Genomic DNA, 12,326 nt, shown 5'->3' with positions numbered 1-12,326 from the left:
TAGAACTACTATCTGACTGTAGGCCTACAGTAGACCTACTATCTGACTGTAGGGCCTACAGTAGAACTACTATCTGACTGTAAGGCCTTCAGTAGAACTGCTAACTGACTGTAGGGCCTACAGTAGAACTACTATCTGACTGTAGGCCTACAGTATAACTACTATCTGACTGTAGGGCCTTCAGTAGAACTACTATCTGACTGTAGGGCCTTCAGTAGAACTACTATCTGACTGTAGGGCCTACAGTAGAACTAGTATCTGACTGTAGGGCCTACAGTAGAACTGATATCTGACTGTAGACCTACAGTAGAACTGATATCTGACTGTAGGCCTACAGTAGAACTACTATCTGACTGTAGGGCCTACATTAGAACTGATATCTGACTGTAGGCCTACAGTAGAACTACTAACTGACTGTAGGCCTACAGTAGAACTACTATCTGACTGTAGGGCCTACAGTAGAACTGATATCTGACTGTAGGGCCTACAGTAGAACTACTATCTGACTGTAGGGCCTACAGTATAACTGATGTCTGACTGTAGGCCTACAGTAGAACTACTAACTGACTGTAGGCCTACAGTAGAACTACTATCTGACTGTAGGGCCTACAGTAGAACTGATATCTGACTGTAGGACCTACAGTAGAACTACTATCTGACTGTAGGGCCTACAGTATAACTGATGTCTGACTGTAGGCCTACAGTAGACCTACTAACTGACTGTAGGCCTACAGTAGAACTACTATCTGACTGTAGGGCCTACAGTAGAACTGATATCTGACTGTAGGGCATACAGCAGAACTGATATCTGACTGTAGGGCCTACAGTAGAACTACTATCTGACTGTAGGGCCTACAGTAGAACTGCTATCTAACTGTAGGGCATACAGTAGAACTACTAACTGACTGTAGGCATACAGTAGAACTACTAACTGACTGTAGGCCTACAGTAGAACTGATATCTGACTGTAGGCCTACAGTAGAACTGATATCTGACTGTAGGGCCTACAGTAGAACTACTAACTGACTGTAGGCCTACAGTAGAACTGATATCTGACTGTAGGCCTACAGTAGAACTGATATCTGACTGTAGGGCCTACAGTAGAACTGATATCTGACTGTAGGCCTACAGTAGAACTACTATCTGACTGTAGGCCTACAGTAGAACTACTATCTGACTGTAGGCCTACAGTAGACCTACTATCTGACTGTAGGGCCTACAGTAGAACTACTATCTGACTGTAAGGCCTTCAGTAGAACTACTAACTGACTGTAGGGCCTACAGTATAACTACTATCTGACTGTAGGCCTACAGTATAACTACTATCTGACTGTAGGGCCTACTGTAGAACTACTATCTGACTGTAGGCCTACAGTAGAACTGCTATCTGACTGTAGGGCCTTCAGTAGAACTACTATCTGACTGTAGGGCCTACAGTAGAACTAGTATCTAACTGTAGGGCCTACAGTAGAACTGATATCTGACTGTAGGCCTACAGTAGAACTGATATCTGACTGTAGGCCTACAGTAGAACTACTATCTGACTGTAGGGCCTACATTAGAACTGATATCTGACTGTAGGCCTACAGTAGAACTACTAACTGACTGTAGGCCTACAGTAGAACTACTATCTGACTGTAGGGCCTACAGTAGAACTGATATCTGACTGTATGGCCTACAGTAGAACTACTATCTGACTGTAGGGCCTACAGTAGAACTACTATCTGACTGTAGGGCCTACAGTATAACTGATGTCTGACTGTAGGCCCACAGTAGAACTACTAACTGACTGTAGGCCTACAGTAGAACTACTATCTGACTGTAGGGCCTACAGTAGAACTGATATCTGACTGTAGGGCCTACAGTAGAACTGATATCTGACTGTAGTGCCTACAGTAGAACTGATATCTGACTGTAGGGCCTACAGTAGAACTACTATCTGACTGTAGGGCCTACAGTAGAACTACTAACTGACTGTAGGCCTACAGTAGAACTGATATCTGACTGTAGGGCCTACAGTAGAACTGATATCTGACTGTAGGGCCTACAGTAGAAATGATATCTGACTGTAGGGCCTACAGTAGAACTGATATCTGACTGTAGGGCCTACAGTAGAACTGATATCTGACTAGGGCCTACAGTAGAACTACTATCTGACTGTAGGCCTACAGTAGAACTACTATCTGACTGTAGGGCCTACAGTAGAACTGATATCTGACTGTAGGACCTACAGTAGAACTACTATCTGACTGTAGGGCCTACAGTATAACTGATGTCTGACTGTAGGCCTACAGTAGAACTACTAACTGACTGTAGGCCTACAGTAGAACTACTATCTGACTGTAGGGCCTACAGTAGAACTACTATCTGACTGTAGGGCCTACAGTAGAACTGATATCTGACTGTAGGGCCTATAGTAGAACTACTATCTGACTGTAGGCCTACAGTAGAACTACTATCTGACTGTAGGGCCTACAGTAGAACTGATATCTGACTGTATGGCCTACAGTAGAACTACTATCTGACTGTAGGGCCTACAGTATAACTGATGTCTGACTGTAGGCCCACAGTAGAACTACTAACTGACTGTAGGCCTACAGTAGAACTACTATCTGACTGTAGGGCCTACAGTAGAACTGATATCTGACTGTAGGGCCTACAGTAGAACTGATATCTGACTGTAGGGCCTACAGTAGAACTGATATCTGACTGTAGGGCCTACAGTAGAACTACTATCTGACTGTAGGGCCTACAGTAGAACTACTAACTGACTGTAGGCCTACAGTAGAACTGATATCTGACTGTAGGGCCTACAGTAGAACTGATATCTGACTGTAGGGCCTACAGTAGAAATGATATCTGACTGTAGGGCCTACAGTAGCACTGATATCTGACTGTAGGGCCTACAGTAGAACTGATATCTGACTAGGGCCTACAGTAGAACTACTATCTGACTGTAGGCCTACAGTAGAACTACTATCTGACTGTAGGGCCTACAGTAGAACTGATATCTGACTGTAGGACCTACAGTAGAACTACTATCTGACTGTAGGGCCTACAGTATAACTGATGTCTGACTGTAGGCCTACAGTAGAACTACTAACTGACTGTAGGCCTACAGTAGAACTACTATCTGACTGTAGGGCCTACAGTAGAACTACTATCTGACTGTAGGGCCTACAGTAGAACTGATATCTGACTGTAGGGCCTACAGTAGAACTACTATCTGACTGTAGGGCCTACAGTAGAACTACTATCTGACTGTAGGGCCTACAGTATAACTGATGTCTGACTGTAGGCCTACAGTAGAACTACTAACTGACTGTAGGCCTACAGTAGAACTACTATCTGACTGTAGGGCCTACAGTAGAACTGATATCTGACTGTAGGGCCTACAGTAGAACTGATATCTGACTGTAGGGCCTACAGTAGAACTGATATCTGACTGTAGGGCCTACAGTAGAACTACTATCTGACTGTAGGGCCTACAGTAGAACTACTAACTGACTGTAGGCCTACAGTAGAACTGATATCTGACTGTAGGGCCTACAGTAGAACTGATATCTGACTGTAGGGCCTACAGTAGAACTGATATCTGACTAGGGCCTACAGTAGAACTGATATCTGACTGTAGGGCCTACAGTAGAACTGATATCTGACTAGGGCCTACAGTAGAACTACTATCTGACTGTAGGCCTACAGTAGAACTACTATCTGACTGTAGGGCCTACAGTAGAACTGATATCTGACTGTAGGACCTACAGTAGAACTACTATCTGACTGTAGGGCCTACAGTATAACTGATGTCTGACTGTAGGCCTACAGTAGAACTACTAACTGACTGTAGGCCTACAGTAGAACTACTATCTGACTGTAGGGCCTACAGTAGAACTGATATCTGACTGTAGGGCATACAGCAGAACTGATATCTGACTGTAGGGCCTACAGTAGAACTACTATCTGACTGTAGGGCCTACAGTAGAACTGCTATCTAACTGTAGGGCATACAGTAGAACTACTAACTGACTGTAGGCATACAGTAGAACTACTAACTGACTGTAGGCCTACAGTAGAACTGATATCTGACTGTAGGCCTACAGTAGAACTGATATCTGACTGTAGGGCCTACAGTAGAACTACTAACTGACTGTAGGCCTACAGTAGAACTGATATCTGACTGTAGGCCTACAGTAGAACTGATATCTGACTGTAGGGCCTACAGTAGAACTGATATCTGACTGTAGGCCTACAGTAGAACTGATATCTGACTGTAGGGCCTACAGTAGAACTACTAACTGACTGTAGGGTCTACAGTAGAACTGATATCTTACTGTAGGCCTACAGTAGAACTGATATCTGACTGTAGGCCTACAGTAGAACTGATATCTGACTGATCATGTGTCATTCTTCCGTTCCGTCCATCCTCTTGTGTTTTGTCTGTTGTGTTGCGTTCAGTCTGATGACCTACACTGAGCAGTACCAGGAGTATGACCCATTTGTGGTGTCACCAGAACCCTCCAACCCCTGGACCAGTGACGACCTCTCATTCTGGGACCTGGAGGTCAGGTAAGAACCGCAACCATATGTTCCCCAATCGGTGGACTGGTATATCTGTTACTTCCCTGTATGATACATACTTGTCTCTGGTCTGTGTCTCTCCCACAAACACCCCATTCCTGACTTTTCAACTAACTAATCCACCGAGCCCCTTCAGCTGCAAAATCACCTTCAGTGACAGAGAGAGGAACATGATGGGCAATGACAACTTATTATAGTCTTGTTTCATTATTAAAGGATGAAATCAAAGTACCAGTAATCAGAGAGAGAGCCACTATCTCAGGGGTTACCTATGTCTTAAAGCCCCGTTTATACCTGGTTCTAACATGTGTCCTTTGTCCTGATCTCGTCCACATTCTGATTGTGCCCCACATTGTAGCCGTTTGTACACAAGGTAGTAGAATATTGTCTGTTATTCGTTCATTACGTCGGCATCGTGACCAGATTTCCTGGCGTCTCCCTGCATGCAGATCATTTGACAGATTATTCTTTCCAAAAAATAATATATATATTATTATATTATAATATTTATTTGAAGATAATTATTTATTCCATTTGTCAATGGTGCCAATGGGTTTTAGAGATTTAAAGAGATTTAAATGATTTGACCATCCAGATCTGTTTACACTTGATTTGATATCCAGATACAAATCCCTAGGCCCCATTTATACCTGGTGCTAACATGGGTCCTTTTGTCCTGATCGAGTCGACAGTGAGACACTCTGATTGTGCCCATATTTCCAGAAATGTGTCTACACGTGGTATTAAAATATATCTGCAGTGTCTGCATTGTGATCAGATTTCTTGGTCCTTTCCTTTATGCAAATAATTTCACGGCTGTTATTTCAAAATATTACGTATATATTTATGTAAGACACATATTGATGTAATCAGTCAATTGCGCCACCTGTCAATGATTTTAAAGTTACCATTTTTTTAAATGAAGATTTAAATGGTTTCTCTGTCCAGATCTGTCTACACTTGTAAGATATCCAGACAATGAGCGTCTGACTACCTCCAGAGGTGAGCAGGATGATCGGATCCTACACCCGTCTAAAAAATGTGGTCACAATCAGAATGTGGACAAGATCAGGACACATGTTAGAACCAGGTATAAACGGGGCTTCAGATAATTGTCCTTAAAGTCTGAACAAAAGGCAATGACATCTCCTAATGTCCTATACCACTATCAGACCCAGATATGAAAGATATTTCATGGTGGACGAGGTTGTTGCTGAGCACGGTGTGTAGTCCCTGTGTAACTCTTCTGGTCTCTCTCTGACTTATTTAGAGATGAATCAACCCAGACATATAATCATTGAGACGAATGTAGCTTCATAATCTTTATAAATAGATTAATTACATTTCGGGTTTAGAGGGAAATGTCCTGCAGTGATTTAAACGATAAGGTGTCATGTGAACGCTGTCATGACAGTATTATACTGCCAATGTTTCTACTTCGTTGCCATGACAGTATTATACTGCCAATGTTTCTACTTCGTTGCCATGACAGTATTATACTGCCAATGTTTCTACTTCGCTGCCATGACAGTATTATACTGCCAATGTTTCTACTTTGCTGCCATGACAGTATTATACTGCCAATGTTTCTACTTCGCTGCCATGACAGTATTATACTGCCAATGTTTCTACTTCGTTGCCATGACAGTATTATACTGCCAATGTTTCTACTTCGCTGCCATGACAGTATTATACTGCCAATGTTTCTACTTCGCTGCCATGACAGTATTATACTGCCAATGTTTCTACTTCGTTGCCATGACAGTATTATACTGCCAATGTTTCTACTTCGCTGCCATGACAGTATTATACTGCCAATGTTTCTACTTCGTTGCCATGACAGTATTATACTGCCAATGTTTCTACTTCGCTGCCATGACAGTATTATACTGCCAATGTTTCTACTTCGCTGCCATGACAGTATTATACTGCCAATGTTTCTACTTCGCTGCCATGACAGTATTATACTGCCAATGTTTCTACTTCGCTGCCATGACAGTATTATACTGCCAATGTTTCTACTTCGCTGCCATGACAGTATTATACTGCCAATGTTTCTACTTCGCTGCCATGACAGTATTATACTGCCAATGTTTCTACTTCGCTGCCATGACAGTATTATACTGCCAATGTTTCTACTTCGCTGTCACCGCTTGTCCAACATGTGGTGTTTGAGATCACAGTATACATTTTTTTCTGCCTATCTATTTTTTAAATATTTTTTTATATCTTGCTCCTTTCATGAATTCAAACTGTTTCTTCCTCCTCTCCTCCTCGTTATCGCCTGTCCTCCTCTCTCCTCCTCCACCCCTTAGTAAGGAGCCCAGTCAATAGAGAGTGAGGAAGTGGGGTTTTTCATTAATTCAAACTGTTTCTTCCTCCTCTCCTCCTCGTTATCGCCTGTCCTCCTCTCTCCTCCTCCACCCCTTAGTAAGGAGCCCAGTCAACAGAGAGTGAGGAAGTGGGGTTTTTCTCTAGAAGAAGCTCTGAAGGATCCGGCAGGTCGCGACCAGTTCCTCAAGTTCCTGGAATCAGAGTTCAGCTCAGAGAACCTACAGTGAGTCACACACTTCCTCTCCTCCTTTCCTCCACACACTTCCTCTCCTCCTTTCCTCCACACACTTCCTCTCCTCCTTTGCTCCACACACTTCCTCTCCTCCTTTCCTCCACACACTTCCTCTCCTCCTTTCTTCCCTTGTTTTCTTAATTTTCTCTCCTCCTTTCACTCCCTCCCCGGGCCTTTCCACTGATCTGTCCTCCTTTCACTCTCTCCCCGGGCCTTTCCACTGATCTGTCCTCCTTTCACTCTCTCCCCGGGCCTTTCCACTGATCTGTCCTCCTTTCACTCTCTCCCCGGGCCTTTCCACTGCTCTGTCCTCCTTTCACTCTCTCCCCGGGCCTTACCACTGATCTGTCCTCCTTTCACTCTCTCCCCGGGCCTTACCACTGATCTGTCCTCCTTTCACTCTCTCCCCGGGTTCAGCTCAGATAACCCACAGTGAGTCACACACACTTCCTCTCCTCCTTTCCACTGATCTGTCCTCCTTTCACTCTCTCCCCGGGTTCAGCTCAGATAACCCACAGTGAGTCACACACACTTCCTCTCCTCCTTTTCCACTGATCTGTCCTCCTTTCACTCTCTCCCCGGGCCTTACCACTGATCTGTCCTCCTTTCACTCTCTCCCCGGGCCTTACCACTGATCTGTCCTCCTTTCACTCTCTCCCCGGGCCTTTCCACTGATCTGTCCTCCTTTCACTCTCTCCCCGGGTTCAGCTCAGATAACCCACAGTGAGTCACACACACTTCCTCTCCTCCTTTCCACTGATCTGTCCTCCTTTCACTCTCTCCCCGGGTTCAGCTCAGATAACCCACAGTGAGTCACACACACTTCCTCTCCTCCTTTTCCACTGATCTGTCCTCCTTTCACTCTCTCCCCGGGCCTTACCACTGATCTGTCCTCCTTTCACTCTCTCCCCGGGTTCAGCTCAAATAATCTACAGTGAGACACACACACTTCATCTCTTTTCCTGCTTTTATTCACTCATCCTTTTATCTCATCCTTTCCTTATTTCTTCTCACCAGATCCCTCCATCCCATCCCTCCATTTTTCTTCCTTTCCCCTCTTCCTCTCCCCTCTTCCTCTCCCACTTTCATCCCTTCTTCCTCTCCCCTCATCCTCTCCCCTCTTCCTCTCCCCTCTTCCTCTCCCCTCATCCTCTCCCATCACCTGATCTCTTAGCTCCATCCCATCCCTCCATTTTTCCTCCCTTCCCCTCATCCTCTCCCCTCATCCTCTCCCCTCCTCCTCTCCCATCACCTGATCACTTAGCTCCATCCCATCCCTCCATTTTTCCTCCCTTCCCCTCATCCTCTCCCCTCCTCCTCTCCCCTCCTCCTCTCCCATCACCTGATCTCTTAGCTCCATCCCATCCCTCCATTCTTCTCTTTCCCCATTTCCTCTTACCTCCTCCAATTATCCCCTACCTACAATCTTTCCCCTCATACTCTTCCCTTAAAACCTCTTTGAGCCACCCCTCCCGGATCCGGGATAATTGTCATCAGCAACGCTGAGTAGCATAGCGCAACAGTCAAATAATATTACTAGAAAATATTCATATTCATGAAATCACAAGTGCAATATAGGAAAACACAGCTTAGCCTTTTGTTAATCCACCTGTCGTCTCAGATTTAGAAATTATGCTTTAAAGCGAAAGCAATCCAAGCGTTTGTGTAAGTTTATCGATCGCCTAACATAGCATTATGTACACTTAGCATCAGGAAGCTTGGTCACGAACATCAGAAAAGTAATCAAATTAACCGTTTACCTTTGATGATCTTCGGATGTTTTCACTCACGAGACTCCCAGTTACACAGCAAATGTTCCTTTTGTTCCATAAAGATTATTTTTATATCCAAAATACCAACGTTTGTTTGTCGCGTTATGTTCAGAAATCCACAGGAAAGAGCGGTCACGACAACGCAGACGGAAATTCCAAATAGTCCCCGTAATGTCCACAGAAACATGTCAAACGTTTTTTATAATCGTTCCTCAGGTAGTTTTTAAAATATATATTCGATAATATATCAACCGAGTGTGTAGCTTTTTCCATAACAGCGGGAGGAACAATGGCCGTCTTACTCAATTGCGCAGCAACTCACTCTGAGAGCCCCCACCTGTCCACTTACGCAATGTGATCCTTCATGCTCATTTTTCAAAATAAAAGCCTGAAACTATGTCTAAAGACTGTTGACACCTTAGGGAAGCCACAGAAATAGGAATCTGGTTGATATCCCTTTAAATGCGCAATAGGGATGCATAAGAACAGAGAGTTTTCAAAAACAGGGGCACTTCCTGATTGGATTTTCCTCAGGTTTTAGCCTGCAATATCAGTTCTGTTTAACTCACAGACAAAATCTTGACAGTTTTGGAAACTTTAGAGTGTTTCCTATTCTGATATGCATATTCTAGCATCTGGTCCTGAGAAATAGGCCGTTTACTTTGGGAACGTTGTTTTTCCAAACATAACCCTAGCTTCACCTTCTCTTCATCCTTTACCTCTCCTTCAGACAATTGTCAAATAAGAATCGGTTCTTAATTTACTCGCCTGGATAAATAAGGGATTAAATTAAAATAAATTCCAAATCAACAAAACCTTCCCATCTGTTTGGAAGTCACCTCTACTCTGATTGCACTGAACCAGCTAGGCTAGCACTGACCCTCCAGCACCTACCATGGCTATCTACTGGTCCCCTTTAGGCCTCTCTTACACTGTCAGTCCTCTGTAGGCCTCTCTTACACTGTCAGTCCTCTGTAGGCCTCTCTTACACTGTCAGTCCCCTTTAGGCCTCTCTTCAGGGGGGTCAGGTACCCTGTCAGTCCCCTTTAGGCCTCTCTTCAGGGGGGTCAGGGACACTATCAGTCCCCTTTAGTGAGAGGCTTTGCCACCCAAGTGAACTGGGATGAGAAGTGGATTTTGTGTGTGTGTGTCCTGTCTCTAAAGGCATGTTCTGATAAGGGGCTCTACTAACGAGGATAACAGAGTCTCGGAGTGGACTAGACTGATAGTAGATCAAACACACACACACACACACACACACACGAACACACGAACACACACACACACACACACACACACCACACACACACACACACACACACACCTCTTCTCTCTGTCCAGCCCTCAGCTGCCAACCACACCTCCACTAACTCACCATAGCTCTCTCTCTCTCTCTCTCTCTCTCTCTCTCTCTCTCTCTCTCTCTCTCTCTCTCTCTCTCTGTCTCTCTCTCTCTCTCTCTCTCTCTCTCTCTGTCTCTCTCTCTGTCTCTCTCTCTGTCTCTCTCTCTGTCTGTCTCTCTCGCTTTCCCCCCACACTGCTCTCTCTGTCTCTCTCTCTCTCTCTCTCTCTCTCTCTGTCTCTCTCTCTCTGTCTGTCTCTCTCGCTTTCCCCCACACTGCTGTCTCTCTCTCTCTCAATTCAATTCAATTCAATTCAAGGGCTTTATTGGCATGGGAAACATGTGTTAACATTGCCAAAGCAAGTGAGGTAGATAATATATAAAGTGAATATATAAAGTGAAATAAACAATAAAAATTAACAGTAAACATTACACATACAGAAGTTTCAAAACAATAAAGACATTACAAATGTCATATTATATATATATATACAGTGTTTTGACAATGTACAAATGGTAAAGGACACAAGATAAATAAATAAGCATAAATATGGGTTGTATTTACAATGGTGTTTGTTCTTCACTGGTTGCCCTTTTCTCGTGGCAACAGGTCACAAATCTTGCTGCTGTGAAGGCACACTGTGGAATTTCACCCAGTAGATATGGGAGTTTTTCCAAAATTGGATTTGTTTTCGAATTCTTTGTGGATCTGTGTAATCTGAGGGAAATATGTCTCTCTAATATGGTCATACATTGGGCAGGAGGTTAGGAAGTGCAGCTCAGTTTCCACCTCATCATTCCACCTCTCTCTCTCTCTCTCTGTCTGTCTCTCTCGCTTTGCCCCACACTGCTCTCTCTCTCGCAGTGGCCTCCTGTCTGTCTGTCTCTCTCGCTTTGCCCCACACTGCTCTCTCTCTCGCAGTGGCCTCCTGTCTGTCTGTCTCTCTCGCTTTGCCCCACACTGCTCTCTCTCTCGCAGTGGCCTCCTGTCTGTCTGTCTCTCTCGCTTTGCCCCACACTGCTCTCTCTCTCGCAGTGGCCTCCTGTCTGTCTGTCTCTCTCGCTTTGCCCCACACTGCTCTCTCTCTCGCAGTGGCCTCCTGTCTGTCTGTCTCTCTCGCTTTGCCCCACACTGCTCTCTCTCTCGCAGTGGCCTCCTGTCTGTCTGTCTCTCTCGCTTTGCCCCACACTGCTCTCTCTCTCGCAGTGGCCTCCTGTCTGTCTGTCTCTCTCGCTTTGCCCCACACTGCTCTCTCTCTCGCAGTGGCCTCCTGTCTGTCTGTCTCTCTCGCTTTGCCCCACACTGCTCTCTCTCTCGCAGTGGCCTCCTGTCTGTCTGTCTGTCTCTCTCGCTTTGCCCACACTGCTCTCTCTCTCGCAGTGGCCTCCTGTCTGTCTGTCTCTCTCGCTTTGCCCCACACTGCTCTCTCTCTCGCAGTGGCCTCCTGTCTGTCTGTCTCTCTCTCTCTGTCTCTCTCTCTCTGTCTGTCTCTCTCGCTTTGCCCCACACTGCTCTCTCTCTCGCAGTGGCCTCCTGTCTGTCTGTCTCTCTCGCAGTGGCCTCCTGTCTGTCTGTCTCTCTCGCAGTGGCCTCCTGTCTGTCTGTCTCTCTCGCAGTGGCCTCCTGTCTGTCTGTCTCTCTCGCAGTGGCCTCCTGTCTGTCTCTCTCTCTCTCTCTCTCTCTCTCTGTCTCTCTCTCTCTGTCCTCTCTCTCTGTCTCTCTCTCTGTCTGTCTCTCTCGCTTTGCCCCACACTGCTCTCTCTCTCGCAGTGGCCTCCTGTCTGTCTGTCTCTCTCGCAGTGGCCTCCTGTCTGTCTGTCTCTCTCGCAGTGGCCTCCTGTCTGTCTGTCTCTCTGGCTCAGTCTGTATATTGCAGGGCCAGACCACACATCAATACAGATAGATTGTAATACGAGAGGCAATTACAATTATCTGTCACTCCTCTCCAGTCTGCTGTGTTCACTGTTTGTGCAGTCAATGGTGGGTGAAGCAGTTATAGGCCTACTGCACATTCCAATGTCAGGACGTGTCTCAGTCTTACCCCTGTGTAGGTTACCTCAGTGTTAT

General features: G+C 45.3%; 1 protein-coding gene across 1 annotated transcript in view; it reads left to right on the top strand.

Annotated features, from left to right (window-relative positions):
• Nucleotides 1-12,326, top strand: part of LOC109880795 (regulator of G-protein signaling 6-like) — a 115,051-nt gene that overhangs the window by 94,581 nt on the left and 8,144 nt on the right. Inside the window, exons 12-13 of the mRNA XM_031837955.1 lie at nucleotides 4,456-4,566; nucleotides 7,010-7,135. Of these exons, the coding sequence (XP_031693815.1) occupies nucleotides 4,456-4,566; nucleotides 7,010-7,135 (237 nt within the window). The remainder of the gene's footprint in view (nucleotides 1-4,455; nucleotides 4,567-7,009; nucleotides 7,136-12,326) is intronic.

The sequence above is a fragment of the Oncorhynchus kisutch genome, linkage group LG12 (assembly GCF_002021735.2).
Source record: "Oncorhynchus kisutch isolate 150728-3 linkage group LG12, Okis_V2, whole genome shotgun sequence".
In the NCBI taxonomy this organism is placed as follows: domain Eukaryota; kingdom Metazoa; phylum Chordata; class Actinopteri; order Salmoniformes; family Salmonidae; genus Oncorhynchus; species Oncorhynchus kisutch.
Note: the sequence above shows the minus strand (reverse complement) of the source record. Positions and strands in the feature narration are given on the sequence as shown.